At 34.9% G+C, this 23,349-nt stretch overlaps 1 protein-coding gene, 1 long non-coding RNA gene and 1 other non-coding gene across 3 annotated transcripts; 2 read left to right on the forward strand and 1 right to left on the reverse strand.

The window, feature by feature from the left end:
- Positions 1 to 243: 243 nt before the first annotated feature.
- Positions 244 to 346, forward strand: LOC128195680 (small nucleolar RNA R71). The gene has a single exon (XR_008247477.1). It is a non-coding gene; the product is annotated as a small nucleolar RNA R71 (small nucleolar RNA).
- A 7,910-nt stretch (positions 347 to 8,256) lies between these two features.
- LOC128195598 (uncharacterized) lies at positions 8,257 to 23,349 on the reverse strand. Its single transcript, XR_008247268.1, has 3 exons — positions 23,106 to 23,349; positions 8,765 to 8,960; positions 8,257 to 8,679 (listed from the first exon to the last, which is right to left on the reverse strand). It is a non-coding gene; the product is annotated as an uncharacterized LOC128195598 (long non-coding RNA).
- On the forward strand, positions 19,185 to 20,199 carry LOC128195597 (uncharacterized). Its single transcript, XM_052873713.1, has 3 exons — positions 19,185 to 19,356; positions 19,441 to 19,545; positions 19,635 to 20,199. Exons 1-3 carry the CDS (start codon positions 19,201 to 19,203, stop codon positions 20,163 to 20,165), a joined length of 792 nt encoding a protein of 263 aa, XP_052729673.1. The 5' UTR covers positions 19,185 to 19,200; the 3' UTR covers positions 20,166 to 20,199.

The raw sequence follows: 23,349 nt of genomic DNA on the forward strand, positions 1-23,349 counted from the left end.
TGAGTCATAATCTTGTTCTGAGCTAGTAAAGCATCTTGAGATTGAAGTTGAAGAACACCTTTTTGTTGAAATTGGGCTCTTTCACTCTGAACCTCATTATCATTTGCAGCCATATTTTCAATCAGATCATGTGCTTCTTCAGGCGTCTTCCATCTGATACTACCTCCAGCTGATGCATCTAACATTAACTTTGTTTGAGATTTCAGCCCTCCAAGAAACAGATTTAACATTGTAGGCTCATCAAATCCATGAGTAGGGGTTTTTCTCAGTAGGCCCTTGAATCTATCCCATGCTTGACCTAGAGTTTCATCAGCATCTTGTTGGAAAGAAGAGATCTCCTGCTTTCCCTTATTGACTTTGGACTGAGGGAAGAACTTATTTAGAAATTTTGCAACTACATCATCCCAGACTGTCAGACTATTCTCTGGAAAAGAATTCAGCCACATTTTTGCATTACCAGCCAATGAGAATGGAAATAAGCTGAGTCGGATTGCTTCATCTGGAACCTGGTGAATCCTCACTGTATTACAGATCTCCATGAAAGTAGCCAAGTGAGTGTATGGATTCTCGTGAGATAATCCATGAAATTGATTGTTCTACACCAGATGAATAAGAGTTGGCTTCATCTCCATGTTAGCAGCATTCACCACTGGTCTTGCAATACTGTTGAAGTGCAGAGGTCCTGAGAAAGTATTATAATCTGCAGGAGTACGTCTTCCTTGCCCAGAACCTTCTCTAGTGCGATTATCTTCCATTTCTTCTTTTTCTTGCCCAGATGGAAAGTCCAGAATTTCTTCAGAGATAACAGAGGCTTCTACAGATTCTCTACTTTGTCTCCTCCTTCTACTGTTGTTCCTTCGAGTAGTTCTTTCAATTTCCGGATCAAAAAGTAGATTTTCAACATGTTCTCTACTTCTCATACAAAACACAAACAAAAAAGAAACAATACACAAATACACAATTTCTACAGATGATAACAAATATGCACAAGAATTCAAATACGATCACAATAAACACTTAAGCAAAAGATAGCAAAAATCAACTAAACCAGATAAACAACAAACAATCAACAAAAACAAAAACAAATCCCCAGCAACGGCGCCAAAAACTTGTTGAGATCTCGGCAAGCGTACCGAATCGTACAAGTAATAAACCGGTAAGTCCGGAAATCGTTTTCCCAAGAGATTTGTTTCGATTCACAGATTGTTAAAGTTTACCAATTTAGCGATTATTAAACGTAATTTTGTAACAAAAGTAAGATTTGCATACAGATGAAATTAAAGTGGTAAAAACAGATGAATTAAAGTTCAATGGGGTTGAAATTCAAGTTCATCACTCCGGTAATTTTCTACTAACACAATTCCTCAAAATTAAGCATCGACATTCTAGGCGTATGCAGCCTCTGATCCCTCAGATGACAGTTCATAATCACTCAAACTAAATTACTAATCCCTTAGCTAATTCAGTTATCATATTTGCCTTAAACACAATGTCACAGATGACTAAAAATTCCCTCCTATGTCTAGGACTCGAAATCCTTTAGCAGTTCTATCCTAGCTCTGCAGTCTCATACATTTCCCAATGATTTAACCGTTCAAATAGCTCTGATTCCCATCATAGGCATCAGTAATAAGGATAGAACACATAATTCAAACAAGTTCATGCATTAATAGAGAAATTACATAGAAGTTCAGAAATTTACTCTCAACCCCAGTGAAATTGAGTTCTAGCTACACATATACATCATAGAAGCGATAAAGCATGGATTGGACGGTGGAAATTGGTGATTTTCCACCTTGGAAGCACCCAAAACGAGCTCTACAGCGTCCTCTGGTCTCCCCCCCTCCAAACTTCTTCATTTATGCCTCTGGATCGCGTTTTTAAAGAGAAGGGCTGTAAGTGATTTTTCGCTGGGCGACGAACGTACGTTCGCTAGGCGAGCGTCCGTCGCTAGGCAAGCGTCCTAGCTCGCTGGGCGAGCATCCACTAAGCGTCTGTCGCTGGACGAGCGTTCACTAAGTGTCTTCGCAGGACGAGCGTCCACATCTAGCTGGGCGAGCGTCCACTAAGCGTCCGTCGCTGGACGAGCGTCCATATCTCGCTGGGCGAGCATTCTCTCGTGATTCTACAGGGACGAGCGTTCGCTTGGCGACGAGCGTTCACTGGGAGACTAGCGTTCGTTGGGCGACGAGCGTTCACTCGCTGGACGACGAACGTTCACTCGCTGGACGAGCGTCCTCGCTGGGCGAGCATCCGTTCAGGCTATTTGATCCTTCTGACTTATGCATATGACGCTCTCCAAGTCTGTGATAGTATCCAATCCTTATTATACTTCGAAATAAGCAAACAAAAGCATCAAAACACATTTAAACAATCAAAACTATATTTACATCAACATTTATATACTTTTCATGAGAACTAACACTAAAACTCACTCAAAAGCACGACAATTTAAGCAACAAATATAAGCAAATTTCACACCTATCATAAGGCAAGAAGTGAAGGTGGTGATTCAAGTAGATAATAGATCGATAATTTAGTTGGCCAAAAACTTGGTGAACCACGGAAGGAGAAAACATATGGATGTCTGGTTTCATTTTATCCGAGAAAAGGTGAAGAATGGAAGCGTGGAACTTGAACACGTAGGGATTAAAGAGTATATAGTTTTTATGTTTACAAAAGCAATGCTTGCAATAATGTTTCATGAATACAGAAAGATGATTGAGATGAAAGAAGGAAAAATTTATGTTTATAAGGGAATTTTGTAAAAAAAAAACTTAAATTTATGAGTTATCAGATAATTGTTGAGATTGGTAGTGGTTATTGCATTGGAAGAGAAAGAGTCAGAAAGTTACTATATTATGTTTTATAGTCAGTATAGTGATATATTTGTAATAATTGGAAGCATTATGGTTTGTAGATGAAAGGTCTAATGTATGTGTTATAAATTGTAAGACTTATTCGAAATGAAATACACACCAAAGACATATTTAGAAATATCTAGTGAGTTCCATTTTCTAACACTTTATGGGGTCCACCTCCACAATAAGCCACACTCCCCTCTTTGAAACGTTACCAACAAAAAACAATGGAAACAATGGTTACATTGTAATAAATATAAACAATGGTTCCATAAATAGTGTTTAATGTCACACGTTTAAGGTTTAACATAAGAAAATCCAACGTAAAAAAGGACCGATAACATTTTTGTAAATAAAACATCATTATAAAAGTCGGTTCCCTAGGATTAGATGTCAAATAAGGTATATACATCGGCCCCCTCAAATCAGACGTAAAAAAGGTCCAATAATACCTCATTTTAAGTGGCAATATTAATTTTGTTTTACGACATAGATGTCGGCCCCCTCAAATCAGACGTAAAAAAGGTCCAAAAATACCTCATTTTAAGTGCCAATATTAATTTTGTTTTACGACATAGACATCAGCCACCACAAATCAAAAATTAAATCCTCCTTTAGACGTCGTCCCCTAGATCAAACGTCAAAAAGATCAGAAAATACCTCATTTTAAGTGTCAATATTAATTTTTTTTAGGTTTAATCATTCCGGAGGTCCCTATTTTCGAGCAGAATCTCAATATGGTCCTTTTCTTTCTCGGCGTCTCAATTGGGTCCTATTTTTGTAAAAATTGCAACAATTCGGCCCTTGCCGTTAAATTGAACCCAACGATGTTAGTGTGTTGTTGACGTGGCACGCTGGACTGAGTTTTTAATTGACGTGTAGGGGCTACCCTGTATGACGTGTAAATTTATATTTTTTTTAAAAACAAACAAATGGAAAGTAGGGTTTTGGTGTTTTTGATGAGGGTGCTAAAGACGGGAATGGTAGCCGCGGAGGTGGCGGCTGGGGAGAAACCCACTGACCCCGGCGGTGGTCGTCGACGGAGTCTAGTGGAGGCAGAGCTCTTACCTTTTTCCATGGCAGCTTTAATGACATCCGAGAGATCCGTTCAACATGTTAATTAGGGTTTGGGATTGGGAGAAGTTTGTCTTGACATTGTGGGGTTCTTGTAGGGTTCGTGCAAGGTTCAATCAATTTCACAAATTAGGGTATGAATTTGGGGATTTAGGTTTTACTTGAAGTTGACATTGATCCTTTCATTCTACCAACTAAAATTAGATATCGACTTATACTTAATTTATAAATTAATTATAACTTTTTATTATTAATAAAGATTATTTAGGTATTAATAATTTTTAATCTATAAAATAGTGTTTAACTTAAGCAATAATAATTTTTTTTTTCTAAATTAGTTGTTATTTAATTTTTTTTCATTGTTATTACTTTAAATTGAGTAACCGGTTTTTAAAATTTATGGGTTAATTTCATCACTTTAGATGAAGCTTTTCTTCCTTCAACATTTAATCGGTTAGTATTTTTTTTCATTTAGTGGGATTATGTACTGCTTATTGTAACATCCCATAAAATACAGTAATAAACCATATATCATAGAAAATCACATATATTAATATATGAATTCAGTTTTTACAACTAAAGAAGTAGAGCTCGATAATGGCCGAACGGCCTTGAATCCACTGATACGAATATTACAGGCGTTCAATAAACATAGATGACCGAACGGTTTACAAAATATAATTACCGAACGGTCAAAGTAAGCAAAAGAAGAGGTTCGATCTAATACAGTATATTAACACGACTAAACTAAACATTTCAACCGAACGCACTACTTTTCGGCCTTCACTTCTACCTCCACTAGGTTCTCTTCAGCCAGGATTCCTTCCTCAAGCGTTTCTTCCAATAATGCATCTCCCTCTGCTCACATCCACCCGGATGATCATTGCAAGGACAAGACGAACGTACAAATACAAGACAACACAATGAAAACGAAAGGGTAAGCTTATTGAATTTAATTCAAGTAAAACACACATTTCATAACATATCAATCAGATCAATAATTCCCAACATATACTTTAATCCATTCATTAACTCAATCAATTCTTGATACTAGACTGACCGTCCGGACTGTATGAATTCTGTGTAGCTACGACGTTCGTGCACCCAGGTGGAATAGCTGGAATTCTCATCAGCTGCCACCCGAGGTTAGTCCGTTTCGTCCAAGTTACAGTTATGGACTAGGACCTCCTGCCATTCCCACACATGACATACTCCTCTTTACTTGAAAACGAGCACTCACGGAATATCCGGATGAACCGCTACCTAAGCTTGCCACATTCATACTTTACAAATCTCAACTTTCATCCAAGAGTCGTTCCTCCCTGGAACGCTCGTTCAAAATCCACAACCATAATTTCATTTCTTATATCGTTCGCACATTACAGTTTTCCACATTAATATCAATTCAATCTTTCGTTCCACTTTCATAAAATGACGAGCGTTTAGCCCTCTTCAAAATGAGGACGAACGTTAACACGATATAGAGGAATCCTCGTTTCTGAACAGAAGGAAACGAACACCTTTCCAATGACGGACGTTGTGACCACTTGAATCAGTTAAATGAACTGATTCTAGAACAATTCAAATGATACTTAGAATAATTTAAGTACAATAACTATAGATCGAATCCAAATGGATAGAGACACCGCAAGGTGTTTAGATACTGATACAGAGTATGATTTAATCAAAGAGACTAACCGCCAGTCAATGACCGAACGCGGTAATGGATATTTATTGAAGTTTTGGACGAACGCTATTTCTCTCGTTTGGCAATTAAAGGAAAGAATGAGCGTTCGGTATAAGACCGAGCGCCACTCATAACGTACGTTTTGGGTCGAGACCCATCGCTGATTCAAAATTATAGAAAGAGGGATTTATATATGGCGAGATGGTAAAGTTATGTTTTTAACAGAATGACTAAGTGTCCGAATGTATACTTTCAAGCTTCTCAATTTCTCACACAACACTCAGGATATCTACGTTGGCCAAACGCTCAAACGTAAGACTAATATAAGAGGGCGTTCGTCCTCAGGTGGAATCCTTTCCGAATGAAAGAATTCTCTTTCCAATAAAATCTACTACTAATACCGAACGGTAAAAGACCGTTCAATGACGAACGTTCATTATCATAAGAATTTCATAATCAAAGTTTCATTTATATTAAACACATTTCCCAACATATACTTTCAATTATTCATCTCATCATACATTTCATATTTCAGTTTATTCACGTCATAGCACAGTTCATCATTTTCATACATCAACTCATGATCATATTCATATACCAAAAATCAAGTAATACAGATCATACTTCATGCAACACATAGCACGTTCATACAGTACAATACAAATATACGAATTAAATTGAATAAGCTTCCCTTACTTGGATCAGTGATGAACGTTCTAAGAGTAGGAATTTCGGTGGTCCATCTACAGTTCTCTACCCCAATGGTTTCTTACTTCTTCCACTCAGGCTAACCATAACCAAAATACGAAAAGCTTTAGATAATATCACTGCATGCAACCACGTCTTGGTTTTGCATGTCACTCATGAACGAACGTTTTGAAAAGAAGACTTACCAGCTTCAGATTCTGAAACTGTTCGGTCCAAACTGCTGTCTACGGTGCCGGAAGCACTTCTATGGTGTCTGAACGGAGAAAGGAGAAGATAAATGATGAGTTTCAGTAGAAAGAAGGAGGAAGAGGGTTCTAGAGAGAAGGAGGAGGAATTGAAATATGAGTTTTGGGAGGAAGAAGGTGCGCACAGGAGAGTGGAAAGGTTTTTCAGAAAAATCAGTTTTGTTTAATTCCCCTTCCAAACGGACGAGCGTCTCCCCTGTCGACACCTGCACCCCCACTACTGATTTCAGAAGCTTCTATTTTGACAAGTGGCGTGCATGCATGGAACGTGTAGTGGGTTTTTAATGCCTTTGAGCAATGATGTGAGTGCATTTATGGGAGCTACCAGGTGACTCAGCAGTGCATTTACTGCGACGTGACACTTATCATCACAATAATTTGTATATAAATTGTACCAATAACAATAATATCAAGAGTTTTAATAATTATTTCTTTTTAAATTCCAACAAAATGGTTATATTGAATGTCGTGTCACTTCTCACGAAATTGACTGGATATAATTATTTTAACCGATTTTCTACATGTTTTTTAGTCAACTAGTTTTGAGAGTTGACCAAAGTCTAATAAAAAATTTATATGCAAACACTTTTAATAAAAAAAAACTTTAAAAATTAGTTTATTTACAATTTAAATTAAATATATTTAGAAAATTTATATGAGATAGTTTCTAAAAAAAATAACTTACACATTAATCAACTTAATTTATAAACCAAATTTATTTTATTTTTTATTCTTGCTTTTCTTTTATAGAAAAAGAATCATGCGAAAAAATTTTATCATAACATATTCGTAATTTAATTTTGACCATGATGGTTTGAAGTGTCAATCATGTTATAATAAGAAAAACAAATTTAGAAAATCTAAATACGTATTTTCAAAAGAGAGTAGAATTATAAGTTTTTAACCAAATACAAAGTTAAAGGGTTGTTTTAGCCATAGTAAAAAGTCCATTATGCGATGTGTCCTCCTTTTCTTTCTTCCTTTCGTCCTCCTTCGTTGTTATTAGTATCGCCTTCATTACTGCTGGCATCGACAACGACTGCTACAGGTGTCATTTTTCTTTAACAATAAAAATATCCATCACTAAAAAAAAAAATTGTAGTTCACCAACCGATTTTACCAACCAATTTATTATCGTTGACAAATTCTATTTTATAAATGAATTTTTTAAATTAATAAATGCGAGTATTTAAAACTTTGGTAGAGATCAATTTAAATTCTAATTCACAAATAAATTGTATATTTTTATTAATATTAGACACTGTTTTAAGTACTATTTTTAATTTATAACATAGTTTCTAATTTGACAAATATATTGACTAATTATTTTTTAATTTCTATATTAGTTGTTATTTAAAATTTTTCTTATAATAGAGGAATATATATTCATAAAACAATTAAAAATAATTTTACGTTTTTAACCCTATTTAAAATTTAACATTTTACTTTACATTAAAACTGACTAAATCAATTTTAATAACATTACTTTATGATGAATATTAATATTTGAAAGTTAATCCGATATATTTGAAAGAGAAAGATGATAATAAGATAAATTTCACACTGAAATTATATTGTCATGTATGTCTAATTCGTTAAATCAGTACAGACTATATGTTAAGAAATGATTTTGTGTGATGTAATATGGATATAAAATTTAAAAATTGAAAGAAAAAGAGAGTATGTTGGAACCTACCATACTTTATTTATAGTTTAAATCTAAGCAATTTAACATAAAATAAAAAATTACATGACTAAAGTTACTGATTTGGTAACTTAAAAAACTAAAAACAGTAAAACCTAATTTCATACACTTTGGAAACACGCATTAACATGAAAATGGTCGAAAACCAAACCCAATGTGTTCTACATGAAAACTTGAATCAAGCCAATCTTTGTTTTCTTTCCACAATCCGAGTAAAATTAATAGGGAAGTCCTTTAGTTCATCATGATGCCCAATGCCACTGGCGTTATTGCCTTTGCAAAATTCCACGTTCCATCGTAAAAGAAGTTGATGTCTTTAACGATCATAAGTAGTGCCACTATGAATGCATAGTCCACGTTGCGATAGACATTGACATTGAAGTCACCATTATTCTGCATCTGCATTATAGTGACAGAAACACTGTATAATTAACCTCATACAACACTGTTTCTATGTTGTTTGAAGACGTAACAGAGTACATACCGAGGCAACAACTGTGGGAGATTCACCTGCATATACATGGCATGATCTTTTGCCACTCACAACATCTACCCTAAAGTCACACTCACTTTCTTTTTTGTTGTATGCAAGGAATCATTGCTTTCACTGAAAACAGCAATCTGGAGGAATCATTGCTTTCACCCATGAAAACTTGGCATCGCCGATGCATTGTCATGATCTACATAAGAACATTCGTTCATAATTCAGTAACTGAGATGGATTTGCTGGCGTATTGAATTTGTTAGAATATCATGCGTGAATACACTATAAGAGGGAATTGATGCATGAATACAGTATGACCGATTATCCAATCAATCCTTAGAGGAAATGGAAAAACTATAAAACCATGCCTAAAATTAAGGTTACGGATAATAAGAAAACAACAACTTCCATGAAATACAAAAAGAAACTAACCTCATATATTTCAATAATACAATATTGACTTTTGTTCGGAATCTATTGTCATTTTCTTTTACATTGAATAAAAATAAAATAAAAAATATCATAATACATACAGAAAAAAATATTCATAAAGGTGGGTAATGATGATCCTCTTTTGATTTTATATATATATATATATATATATATATATATATATATATATATATATATATATATATATTTATTGTTGTAAAATGTTGATAAAAAATAATAAAAATCATGAAAAAAGTGCTATACGGAATATCCAAATTGATCCGTATATATATATATATTCAAATTGATCTGTTTAAAATCATGAAAATGTTGATAATATATATATATATATATATATATATATATATATATATATATATATATATTCAAATTGATCTGTTTAACTGTATATAAGTTATATACGGAATATCCGTATATAAGTTATATACGGATTATCCGTATATAAGTTATATACGGATTATCCGTATATAAGTTATATACGGATTATCCGTATATAACTTATATACGGATTATCCGTATGTAATGTTATCTACGCCCTTTTTATATACGGATTTTTGACCGTATATAATCCGTATATAACACCACTTTTTATACGGATTTTTGATGTTATATACGGATTTCGGCCGTATATAAATGCGATTTTTCTTGTAGTGGATGGTGGACGTAATTCCATGATCCTCAAGGAGAGGATACATGGTGGTGATTTGGGGGTGTATAGAATGATTGCATGGTAGCTCAGTCTTGGGAGTTTTCCTGACGCTCCAATGATCATTTATTCTCAAATAGAGAGGATTGATCCATGTGGTGAGGAGTAGCAGGAGGTCCTAGTCTTGGAGGCTTCCAGTATGCTCTAGGGCGCGGAACGAACTAACCTCATGAGGGTGGTAGGGTGCAACCCATTGGCAATGGCTTTGCAAAGCAGTAGAGGCCACCACGAGTGCATAACCCGTCATAGCTCGGTAATCATTCTAGTCCGGACGAGTCGGTCTATAAAGCAACAAGTCGGGGTATAAAGTAATAAGTCTTGTCATGTCAGTTTACCATGACTTTTGGATGTCTGAGATTATATAACATGCTTTTTATATCTAGCTCACCCTTGCTTGTTTGTATCGCTTGTGTATGTTTCTTTGGCGATGATCATCCACTTGGATGGGAGCAGATGACAGGGAGGATACTTTGGAAGCAGCCCTTGATGGAGACGGCAGTACTGCAGCTTAGAATTGCTAGTTTGTATTTCGTGAAACTCGTTTTATTTGGAAGAACATTTTGTGTATCTTAAGTTTTAAATTCTCCATAATTTCCATGGAGAAATTCTAATACTCTAGTTGTCAATTCCGCGCTATTTTGAGGATGACTGTAATCCTTAATTACTCTTGACTGCTTTCCTATATTATGTATGATGACGTCTTTATTATATGCATGACGTATATAATTGGGATGTTACAGTAATGATGATCCTCTTTCGATTTTATATATATATATATATTTATTGTTGTAAAATGTTGATAAAAAATAATAAAAATCATGAAAAAAGTGCTATGTTACTACTCTACTATATTTATTATATTATTTGTTGATAAAAAGAAAATTGTATATAATTATTAAAGCTGAATAAAAACACTACAATATTATATCAACATTCCAAGATTTTATCTTAACTTTATTCTTGTCCATAGGTCCTTTGGTAATGAATTATGTAGTTTTGACCATACGTACTTTATTCTTAATAGTCATAATAATTTAACTACAAATAATAGTTTTCACCAACACATATAGGCGATGAAAGAGTCACTTATGTGTTTTGAATGTCTTTTATGCGGGTTTCCCATTATATATTTTAAGTTGATTTTGTTTTTCTTGTTGCGACATATAATTTTCAGATACTTCTCAAGATTAATAAAAGTTCACAATCCCGGTTAAAAGATCTAAACGAAATATATGGTATAAGATTGAACTAATATTTTTCTTGATAAATCAAATAAGTAGGGTTTGTGTGCGTTCGTTCTTAATTAGGATTCTTAGGTTTGGATCACATACGTTCGGTTTTGCCTTTTAGTGATTGTAGACGTTCGTCCTTAAATTGGTATTCTCAGGAAGTGATCTTGAGCGTTCGGCCTTGATGAGATTTAATCTGGTAGTGTTCGCTGTCTTAGCGTTAAGTCTAAGTGCTTGATCGTAGCGTTCGTTCTTTTGGGTGTTTAACCTAATAGTCACTACAAGAATGATTGAGATTACCGACGGTCATAAGTCGTCGGTAATGTATAAAATCCGTCGGTAATTAGCATTTACCGACGGCTTACCGACGACTAATATACCGTCGGTAAAAACGTTGTCGGTAAACTTTACCGACGGATCTTTCGTCCGTCGGTAATTACCGAAGGCTTTTGACCGTCGGTAAAGCTTCGGTAATTACCGAAGGCTCTAGGCCTTCGGTAAATCCGTCGGTAAATGTCGCAACCTGGTTCATCTTCTTCCTCTTCCTTCATCGCTGTGTCAATTTGTTTTTTCATTTACACGAACTTCGCCACCAAAACAGCATCACACGAGTAACAAACTAGTTTCCAAAGTATCAAACAACCAATTTATTTTCAATAGGTAAAATCATAGGGAATCATGGAAAGTTTTTTTGCAATTCCCAGATTTGTAAGTGAAATGTTCCTAATCGTAAAAATGTGGTGGAAAGAATGGTGGTAGAGGGCAGCGGTGGTGGAGAGAACGGTGGTAGAGGACAGCGGTGGTGGAGGACAGCGGTGGTGGAGGGCAGCGGCGGGAGGGCAGCGACGGTGGAGAGCAACAGCGGTGGAGAGCAGCAGTGGAAAGCAGCGGTGGTGGAGAGCAGCGATGGTGGAGGGCAGCGGCGGTGGATGGCAGCGGCGGTGGAGGGTAGTGGCGGTGGAGAGCAGTGACGGTTGAGAGCAACGATAGAAAGAAGTATTAGACTGAGATAGAGAGAAATGAGAGGAGAAATGAGTGTTTGCCACATATATTGGCATTGGATGCGAAGCTAGTCTCGAAAAATTCCGCTTTTTTACCGACGGTCAGAGGCCTTCGGTAAATCAGTCGGTAATGTCATCCAGCGAAATAATGGGCAGGAAAATTCCCGCTCTTTTTATCGATGGCCAAAAGCCTTCGGTAAATCCGTCGGTAATGTGCATGTCACTTACCGACGATCAAAAGCCTTCGGTAAATCCGTCAGTAATGTGCATGTCACTTACCGACAATCAAAAGCCTTCGGTAAATCTGTCAGTAATGTGCATATCACTTACCGATGGCCTTACCGAAGGGTTTTGACCGTCGGTAAAAAAGATAAAAAATACCGTCGGTAATTCCGTTAGAAATTAAGATATATCGACGGATATTGATCCCTCGGTAAAAATTCGTCGGTAATATTAATATTTTTTGTAGTGAGTGTTTGGTTTAATAACGTTTGGTGTTTTAGTGTCGAGTCTAAGAGATTGATCTTAAACGTTCGTCCAGACAGTATCCGATTTTAGTGAGGTGTTCGGTTTTAGCGTTCGGTCGAATAGTGTTTAATCCAGTGTGGTGCTCGGTTTTAGCGTTCGACCAAATAGTGTTCAATCTAATGTGGTGCTCGGCTTGTAGCATTCGGCCTTGATCTTTAGCGTCCGTCCAAATAGTGTTCGGCCTGGTGTTTGCAAAATGGCGTTCGTCCAGTAGCGTTCGTTCCATGGTGTTCGGTGAATAGTGCTGGCCCAAATAGTATTCTACAAATAATGTTGGAGTCTAAGTTTATTTTCTCTTGAAATGAATTGATTGTGCACAATGTTTGGGATATATATATACTGTGATGTGATTTATGTGAAAAGTATATGAATGTATGAGGTATGTTGGATTTACTGTGAATATATGGTGGTATCTGGTTACTCATGACTTGGGTTAAGTTTCAATGTAACAATATGATTCATGGACGTAATTCCATGATCCTCAAGGAAAGGATTCATGATCACTATAAGAAAAATGGTAATTATATACAGATTATTATATACGGATTTTATTCGTATATAATAGGGATGTTATATACGGATGTTATATACGGATCTGTGGAATAGGCGTACATACGGAAAAATCCGTATATAATGGGGTAAAATATTATATACGGATTATCCGTATATAATATCGGCGGGTAAAATTAGCGAAAAATTTTCCAAAGATAGATCGGTATGTAAAACCGTATGTAAGTTGACAAAATATTTACCTGCTGATTTTTTATACGGATATGGAGATAATTAATAAATAAAAAATAAAACTAAGTAAATATAGAACCTAACTTTCGTAACACTTTTCTCCCTCCCTCCCTCGAGCCAAGTTTCTCCCCTTCTCCAGCCCTAACTATTCTTCCTTCTCCACTCCTACCCATGCCTCCTTATCGTCATTAATCTTCGTTACTTACTGCAACCTTCTCCCTCATGGAGCGTTCTTCTGTATGCTACTGCTCTTACTTGAACCTCTCTCGAACCCTAACTTGAAGTCTCCTCTGTCGAACGCAGTGAAAGGCTCTTCTATCGAACATACTAAAGGGCTTGGAAGCGTTTTCCCTAAATGTGGTTGTGTGTCGTTGCCAAAGCAATCTCGTTCAGCAAACACTGTAGGACGACCTCCGTGGTTAGTTGAAACCTTCATCTGGTAAGTAATCCAAATTTCCTTCATTTTCATAGTATCTATAATGTTACATTGACCGATTATTGTTCTTGTTTCTTTGGAGGTTGGAAATCCCGATTTGTGAAACCCTAGGTTGGTTTGTTCCCGTTGAAAGAGATAAGGTGGAGCTCCAATTGCCTTCTGCACCTGGTAGGTATTAATTCGTTAGACTTGGGTTTGTGTTTATTGGATATGATTGAAAATGGGTATTGTCTTCTCATGATGACTGTCTATTTTAGTAGAATTGTTTGTTGTGTGTCTCGGTTGTTAGTGGAAATGATGTGGTTTAGTACATGTTTTATAATCTGTTATATTGTGTTAGTACCACGTCTTGACCCAAGATCTTCCATTGAGTTATATTGTGTGTGCTCTGATGAATCTGTCTTACCAGTAAGAGTAGTAAGCTCTGATGAATCTGTCTTACCAGTAAGAGCAGTAAGCTCTGATGAATCTATCTTACCAGTAAGAGCAGTAAGCTCTGATGAATCTGATGTGGTTTATAAGAATAAAATTTATAATTGTGAAAGTAAGAGGGAATCTCAATTACGATTATCATAAGAGTGGAAGGTGAGAATACTAAAAACAAATAAAGAGTAAAACAAAGAATATAGGTGAAACCATGCATTAACCAAGTAAAAGGCAGTTTTACTAACTGCTAAACTTAAAAGGACGTGTATATTTATATATAGTAAAAAATTAACAATTAATTAAAAAGATATAAGAATAAAATTTATAATTGTTTTGCTTTTCATTGTAAATTTGATTTGAATTTCACCAAAACAAGTACTTTTTAGTTGTGTTAGATGAACATTAAAAACTGTTTTAGACAACTTAGTGGATTTTTATATTACCCTTAGATAGATTTTGTTGTAGTTAGTGTGCATGTTAGTTGAAGTGACTTTGTACTTATATTGGATTATGGATGAAAGATGTTTGCTTGCATTCATGAAATTCATTTATATTATATGAAAGACATGATCACCGTTGATTTTATTTCATTCCACGTTATATTACTCATGACATTATGATTTTGTCATTTTCAATGTTATAGGAATATTTTTAAAATTTTCATGCGTTCATATGAATCATTTGAAGATTTTTACCTTTCGAACCTGCAATGTGTTTGAGTTGTGGGCATGAATTGTAATTGAAAGATTTCTTCATTCTAACTTTTATCTTCTGCATTATTCCCACTTTCTCTGTTGGAGCAATAGCAGATAGTCAGTTTCTTAATCAAGCTTAGACATAATTAATCATTTGTGGCTATTTCATGAAGTTAACGAGATTTACCAAAGTCGTGTGTTTGTTCTGAAGTGAAAAACCTTCTACCTATCTCAAAGTGTAGTTCTTTCAAACATTAAGATGATTGACGAAGCAAGTATTCTTCATGAATAACAAATAATTGTTCTACTACCTGTTATGCATAATTCGGAACATTATAAGCAGAATTCAAATGATGTCAATGTAACAACATAAAACTAAAAGAGGCACAATCTTTTCACATAAAATTAGGCTTGAGTGATAGAGTTAAAAAGTACTTTAGACTGTCGAGAATACGTTTTATTTACTTCAAATCATAATACGGTAAATGAACCAAATCATAGAATATAAAAGTGGAAAGATGAATACATATAAACCTGTTCAATACTGCCATCTTCTATCTCTGTGTTGAATGTAAGCAACATACATTCATAGAGTAGGTTTTCTAATTCTTCAATAGGAACCAATGTTGAAATTAAAATAAAAATCACGTAAAAGAGACATTGGTGAAATGTTAGAAGAAAAGAGAATGGAAATGATGTTCTGTGTTCTGTCTAATGTTGTGAGATTCCATTTAATTGTGTCTAATGTTGTGAGATTCCATTTAATTGTTTGAAATGATGTTCTGTGTTCTGTCTAATGTTGCTTTCAATGTTCTGTTTTCTGTCTAATGTTGCTTGCAACTAAGTATCAACTTGGCATAAGGCCAAATGGCAAACCTGAAATTAGGAACACAATTACATTGGAAAGTTACAATTGTTTAGTTTCTTAAAACTTTTCTAGCCAAGCAAAGAACTTGTGAGAGAACCTTTTGAAAATGAAAATTCCCCCCAAATCATAACTAAAAGACTAAATGGTTAGTCCTTAGAAAATTATAATTAATTATGTTGCAGTCCTTAGAAAATTAAACTACTGTCACTATAATTAAGACAAAATAATTAATTGAATTTAAGATAGGATAATAAAGCAGTAGTATGTGTTGTTAATAAAAAGGTCCTATTTATATAGAAATAACTGTTATATCTAATTTTCTTATATCACACTTAAATTAGTGAAGAAATCAAGTAGAGAAAATCTCTTATGACTGGCGAAGAAATTTATCATTTAATATAGAGGTGACGATATGATGTCATTAGATGTTTAAAAGACAAACGAACTTGTCAAAACAGACTATATCTTGAACTATAAAACAATCTATAACAGCATACGTCCTACAAACCTTAACAAGATTTTTAATGAGTAAATTTTCACATATGCAATGTGCTTTTCATATAACTTTTTGAAGTTAAATGAGATGGAGCATGACACTGTTCAAGGTAAATCCACCTGTTATTTCTTAAATTTACACTGCTTCTGCATGTTCAAGCCACATCCTTTCCCTGAGGAAGATCACGACCCTGTTTGCTCTTTGGAATACGTATTTCTAAGTATATGTCGTAATGTATGTATGCTTCTATATTCTTCTAATCTGTATCCTCTGGCATCTGAAGCCTTCTCACATATCCATGTTCCCACCAATGGCCACACCTCCAGTCATGGGCCTTTGAGTCTCTTTGCTGCTTCCACGGTCCACTAATTTCCACAACCTTCCCCTTATCAACAACGACTTGAATGTTATTTTTTCCAGTTCCTGTTTTGACAAACCACTGGTGTCACAAAAATTTTGTCTAGTTAAGCACTTTTCTTAATTGAATCTATGGAAACTTGGCCCCCATCAACTCCAATCGGCTCAAGTTCATTTATTTCGTTATTTGGTATGACTTTAATAAACATATTGATATGAGTTGATATAAGTTTGTGATGGATCTTTTGAAGGAAAATTCATTGGAAAGTTTTAACACCAACAAAACCTGAGTTTTCTTAAGGTGTTTTTATGGTTTACAGCTTTGCCTTGTTAGTATAGTATATGTGCCTTGTTAGTGTAGTATTCAGTATATGTGCCTTGTGATTTTTGATTGTGGTAAAATTAAAATTGTGTTAAATAAAATTCAAAACAGTTTAGTCCTTTTATAACAAACTTCAACATATTATGAGGTTGTTCTAACATCCCACAACTGAGAACATAGAAAAGAGCTTGTGGAACTTTTTTTTTTACTGAAAGATAATGCGTGGAAAGAGATTGGGAGTGTAAATTTGTCTTATGAGAAATTCCTGCTAATGGTTGTATATTGATAATCAAGTTGGGTGGTTGTCGAATGTTGTCAGGCTATATATCATCATTGTTTGGAATTTATATCCTCTCATTCGTTCATTGGGTTTATAGCTTAGCCTTGCAAGTGAATTTATGACAGCATGATAAATTTATGTCTTTGTTTCTGTCTCTGCTTGCATTATTTGCAATGGCACCAATATAAGGTTATGCAAGGATATTGGTTCTCCTCACCAATATGAAGGTTAAGCTTAGGAATTTATGAACACAGTTCTGTGTTTTTTTTCCAATTATTGCGTCCAAGCATAGCTATTGAAATTTGATGTAGAAAGGTCCATCTTTTATAATAATGTGGTACAACAGCCTATTTCTTGATAGGTTTGGTTTGGCTTTTGTATAAGTGTGATTCTTATTACATTTATTTTAAGATGTTGGTTATATCACAAGTCTCATATTCATGACTAACCCAACGCAGATGAAAGTATACCATTCTTGGAACCTAGTTTTTCTTTCTTAATTAAAGATTGAGGTGATACTTACACTTCATTTAAAGTATTTGTAATTGATCATACATGAAAAAGAACAAAAGGGCACTGCTGTTACAACCAAGCAATGTGCAGACACTTTATTCAGTCAGATGACTTTTGTTTTGCTTTTGTAGTTCTTGTTGCACGTATTTAAGAAGTAGGTGCGTAATAAATTTTCTTTTATGAGTGTCCTTTTTATACATTTCGTCTTTCTTTATGGCAAATACAGGAGAAGGTGCTGCCTTTGTTTGTACCTTTAAAAAGTTGTTAATGACCGTGTTTGCAGTTTTGTTTCTGCCCAATACTAATAGTGTATTTCTTGATAGATGATGGCTCAGATTGTAATTTGAAAAATTCATAATAACTCTTCTTCCAATTGTCCTAAAATATTTACAGAATTGGCAAACAAGAACATCATCATCATATTATTTTCTTACTTTTCCTTTCCATTCAATTGCAAAAATATATTGACCCAATAGTTTTGTTTTTTGTTCAAGAATATGGCATCAGATGGTTGTGACCTTCCTATTCCACCTTTAGCAAAATCAGATAAGGAGAAGGGGAAGAAGAAATCTTATACGGTGAAATTATTAAATCGTTTCAATAATGTAAATGCTTCAAGTAGTCAGCCATCTACACCTACCTCTACCTCCACTGCTAGATTTGTTCCACCACCATTACAAGTTCCTGGCTTGACACCTACTCCACTGTCAATTCCACCTTCGTTGGAAGTTCCTGCCTTCACACCTAGTCCACAACAATTTGCTACTGATCAATGGAGATTAGCCTCCCCCCATGTTGGTTCTAACCCAACAACTCCCTCCCCCCATGTTGGTTCTAACCCAACAACTCCCACAAATATGCCATCACCACCTCCTATAGTGGATAACCCTCCAAATTCAAGTTCAGCAGCCAATGACTTTGAAGATGTTTCCAACAATCGTCCAATCATTACACCTATTGGAGGAGGGTAAGAAAACATCAATTTAATGTTCCAAGCATATACTCTATTATTCTAATATTTGACTTTTATTTTGGTATAGGTTTTATCCAACAAAGACAGCATCCAAAGCAATCACAGCCACCATCAAGCAACAGTTTGATGAGCCATGGCTGACATGGGGACAGATACCTCAAACACAAAGAGATGTCTGCTTTGAGCGTTTTAAGGTACACTTGTGTTTATTAACATAATGTACAACAATTAGTTTTAAATGTTAAGGTCCTCAATTATCTTATCCAATATTAATCTTTTTTGTCAACAGAGAAAGGTTTCATGGAGCACTAACCATGAAGAAAAGGTGAAAAAAAAATTTCACTCCAAAGCATCTCATAGATTATCTGAGATGTTTAAAAAGGCTAGATCAGAAGGAAAAAAACCTAATTGGATGGGGGATATTGTTTGGAATGGTCTTTTGGAGAAGTGGAACATGCCACTGTATAGACAAAAATGTGAAACGGCCAAAAAAAACAGGACATCTGACAAGGGTGGTTGTTTGCACACTAGGGGTTCCATTAGCGTGCATGAACATGCAATTCGTCTGGTACATATAAATTTATTTTTACATTTCTACTCATAAACTTTACAAGTATTTGATGTTAACAACTTACATCTTCTTTGCTTGCAGTCACAGGAGCTTGGTCGTTCAGTGCATGTTGATGAAATATTTCAGCAGACACATATTCGAGCATCAACAGGAGAATTTGTCGATGAAAGGTCTAGGCGGACACATGTTAGTTTCTACTAACTCTATTATATTCTTTATTAGGTTCTAATTCTTAGGTCTATCTATTTAATGATAATCATGTATTCATTTAACAGGAAGAGTTTGAAGCAAAATTTTCTCAAATAAGATCTGAGACAGCATCTGTTGGTGCTTCAACAAGTGCTCCCCTAGACCCTGCAGATGAGGAAAGATTGAGGAACCAATGTTGGTTGGACGTTGCTGGTGGAAGGTACAAGGGACGCGTATACGGCATCGGAAATGTCAGTGCTCAAGATGACTGTGTTGATAGTTACATACAACAGACACAAGCATCTTCTTCTCAGCAACCGATGGTAGAGGACATTTTTAACCTCCACACACGAGTATCAACCCATGATGACCAACTTCGACAGATGAACTCTCAATTGCAAGGCTTTATTGGCGTCATAATGCAGTACCTTCCGCCTCCTGCAGTCGCAATTGCACAACAATTTTTTCAATCCCAAAATCAGCCACAACCTAATGTTCAACCACAGCAACCACAGCAACCACAGCAACCACAACAACCACAGCAACCACAGCAACCACAACAAGCACAGCAACCAACAGATCAACCACAAGATGATAATGTTTATGGAGATTATTAGTTATATTCTTAGAAGTAGGGCATCTATGACTCAAACTTATTCCCTCAAGAACTTATTTCATCTTATTTGAACTTATTATAATTCACAATTATGTAAACATTCTTATTAGGATTATTAATGTGAAACGCTTGTTTGTCGGCTTTTTAAGACTTAATTTATTTATCAAATTTATGAATGGATATAATGTGCAGGTCTTGTGAATTGTCTGTGTAGTATAGGCAGGTCTTGTAAATTGTTTGTTTAGATGAGCAGGTATGCTATTCAAATTGATCTGTTTAACCGTATATAAGTTATATACGGAATATCCGTATATAAATTATATACGGATTATCCGTATATAAGTTATATACGGATTATCCGTATATAAGTTATATACGGATTATCCGTATATAAGTTATATACGGATTATCGGTATATAATTTATATACGGATTATCCGTATATAATTTATATACGGATTATCCGTATATAAATTATATACGGATTATCCGTATATAACTTATATACGGATTATCCGTATGTAATGTTATCTACGCCCTTTTTATATACGGATTTTTGACCGTATATAATCCGTATATAACACCACTTTTTATACGGATTTTTGATGTTATATACGGATTTCGGCTGTATATAAATGCGATTTTTCTTGTAGTGGATGGTGGACGTAATTCCATGATCCTCAAGGAGAGGATACATGGTGGTGATTTGGGGGTGTATAGAATGATTGCATGGTAGCTCAGTCTTGGGAGTTTTCCTGACGCTCCAATGATCATTTATTCTCAAATAGAGAGGATTGATCCATGTGGTGAGGAGTAGCAGGAGGTCCTAGTCTTGGAGGCTTCCAGTATGCTCTAGGGCGCGGAACGGACTAACCTCGTGAGGGTGGTAGGGTGCAACCCATTGGCAATGGCTTTGCAAAGCAGTAGAGGCCACCACGAGTGCATAACCCGTCATAGCTCGGTAATCATTCTAGTCCGGACGAGTCGGTCTATAAAGCAACAAGTCGGGGTATAAAGTAATAAGTCTTGTCATGTCAGTTTACCATGACTTTTGGATGTCTGAGATTATATAACATGCTTTTTATATCTAGCTCACCCTTGCTTGTTTGTATCGCTTGTGTATGTTTCTTTGGCGATGATCATCCACTTGGATGGGAGCAGATGACAGGGAGGATACTTTGGAAGCAGCCCTTGATGGAGACGACAGTACTGCAGCTTAGAATTGCTAGTTTGTATTTCGTGAAACTCGTTTTATTTGGAAGAACATTTTGTGTATCTTAAGTTTTAAATTCTCCATAATTTCCATGGAGAAATTCTAATACTCTAGTTGTCAATTCCGCGCTATTTTGAGGATGACTGTAATCCTTAATTACTCTTGACTGCTTTCCTATATTATGTATGATGACGTCTTTATTATATGCATGACGTATATAATTGGGATGTTACAGTAATGATGATCCTCTTTTGATTATATATATATATATATATATATATATATATATATATATATATATATATATATATATATATATTTATTGTTGTAAAATGTTGATAAAAAATAATAAAAATCATGAAAAAAGTGCTATGTTACTACTCTACTATATTTATTATATTATTTGTTGATAAAAAGAAAATTGTATATAATTATTAAAGCTGAATAAAAACACTACAATATTATATCAACATTCCAAGATTTTATCTTAACTTTATTCTTGTCCATAGGTCCTTTGGTAATGAATTATGTAGTTTTGACCATACGTACTTTATTCTTAATAGTCATAATAATTTAACTACAAATAATAGTTTTCACCAACACATATAGGCGATGAAAGAGTCACTTATGTGTTTTGAATGTCTTTTATGCGGGTTTCCCATTATATATTTTAAGTTGATTTTGTTTTTCTTGTTGCGACATATAATTTTCAGATACTTCTCAAGATTAATAAAAGTTCACAATCCCGGTTAAAAGATCTAAACGAAATATATGGTATAAGATTGAACTAATATTTTGCTTGATAAATCAAATAAGTAGGGTTTGAAACTTATATGAATGGAATTATATGAAAAGCTTAACTGAATTGATGATAAATATAATTATTTAAACTAAAATGCATTTAATTTATGATACTATAAAGTATCGTATAAAAAAAAGAGGTTCATGAACATTTGGGTATAGTTAAGACGAAAATTCCCAAAAGCATTTTGTTTTTCTACTTGGTAGATGTTTCTACATATATGTATAAAATTCATGTTGATTAAACCATGAGAAGTAGGAAGTGTGATTTATGGTTAGATATAAGATTCCTTTTTATCTTCAACTCCTCTAAGCCCTTTCTTTACTGTCTTTAAATGCCCTATTCATTTTCATTTTCTGTCTTTAATGTCCTATATTTATTATCCGAACATTTGTCTTCTACACATAACCATTCTAATAAATGTAAAACTTTTCCCACCTCTAACCCAGTTTGTAGCTGACCTAACACCACACAAGCTGATAGTTGGAGATAGCTTACGGTGACAGTTACTATACAGTGGGACACCAGAAGGGATATACAACAATGGAAGAAGGGAGTAAACAAGCTTAATCAGCAAAGAAATGGATTGATTAAATTGTTATTCCAATAAGGGTCAATGTTATGGTTTCAAGAAAGAATCTACTTTGAATCACAACTTGAAGCCAAAATGTTGATAGAGTAAAATAAATTTTCCAGCTCTCTTTCTGCCTAACTGTTTTCACTTGAACTCTGATTTATAACTAGCGAGAGTATTGTTATATAGTAGCTAGAAGATGAGTAAAACCAAAGGGGTAAGTTAGTACTAACAAGTGTTACTTCAAGAATTGTAAAAGTATGAAGCCCTTTGTTGAGCAAAGCAAAAGATAATCATAAATAAACAAAAAGAAGAAACATCCTTAACAATAATATAGGTGAGAGTAGCCAAACCTTCCAATATAGAGTGAGGATGGGCTTTCCGCCAGCATCACACAAGACACAACGGTCGTGAAGGGTTAAACGGGGAGATTTGGTATAAAAAAGACGGACACCATTTCCGTCGTAAGTGGCACCTTTATCTGTTTTAATTTGAAGATTGATAGTGTGAGGAGCACAGTAGGAAAGGTCGATAACTGGGAATGGATGTTAGAGAGGGAGACGAAGCGTTCTAGGTTATGAATATGTTTTTGCAGTA

The sequence above is a fragment of the Vigna angularis genome, chromosome 2, assembly GCF_016808095.1.
Source record: "Vigna angularis cultivar LongXiaoDou No.4 chromosome 2, ASM1680809v1, whole genome shotgun sequence".
Taxonomy (NCBI): Eukaryota; Viridiplantae; Streptophyta; class Magnoliopsida; order Fabales; family Fabaceae; genus Vigna; species Vigna angularis.

What these genes read in the sequence shown, in the direction of transcription:
- LOC128195597 (XM_052873713.1), top strand. Translation starts at nt 19,201, where the DNA reads ATGGGGGATATTGTTTGGAATGGTCTTTTGGAGAAGTGGAACATGCCA. An exon ending in ATGAACATGCAATTCGTCTG is followed by an intron (nt 19,357 to 19,440) that starts GTACATATAAAT and finishes CTTTGCTTGCAG; the next exon opens with TCACAGGAGCTTGGTCGTTC. An exon ending in AAAGGTCTAGGCGGACACAT is followed by an intron (nt 19,546 to 19,634) that starts GTTAGTTTCTAC and finishes TTCATTTAACAG; the next exon opens with GAAGAGTTTGAAGCAAAATT.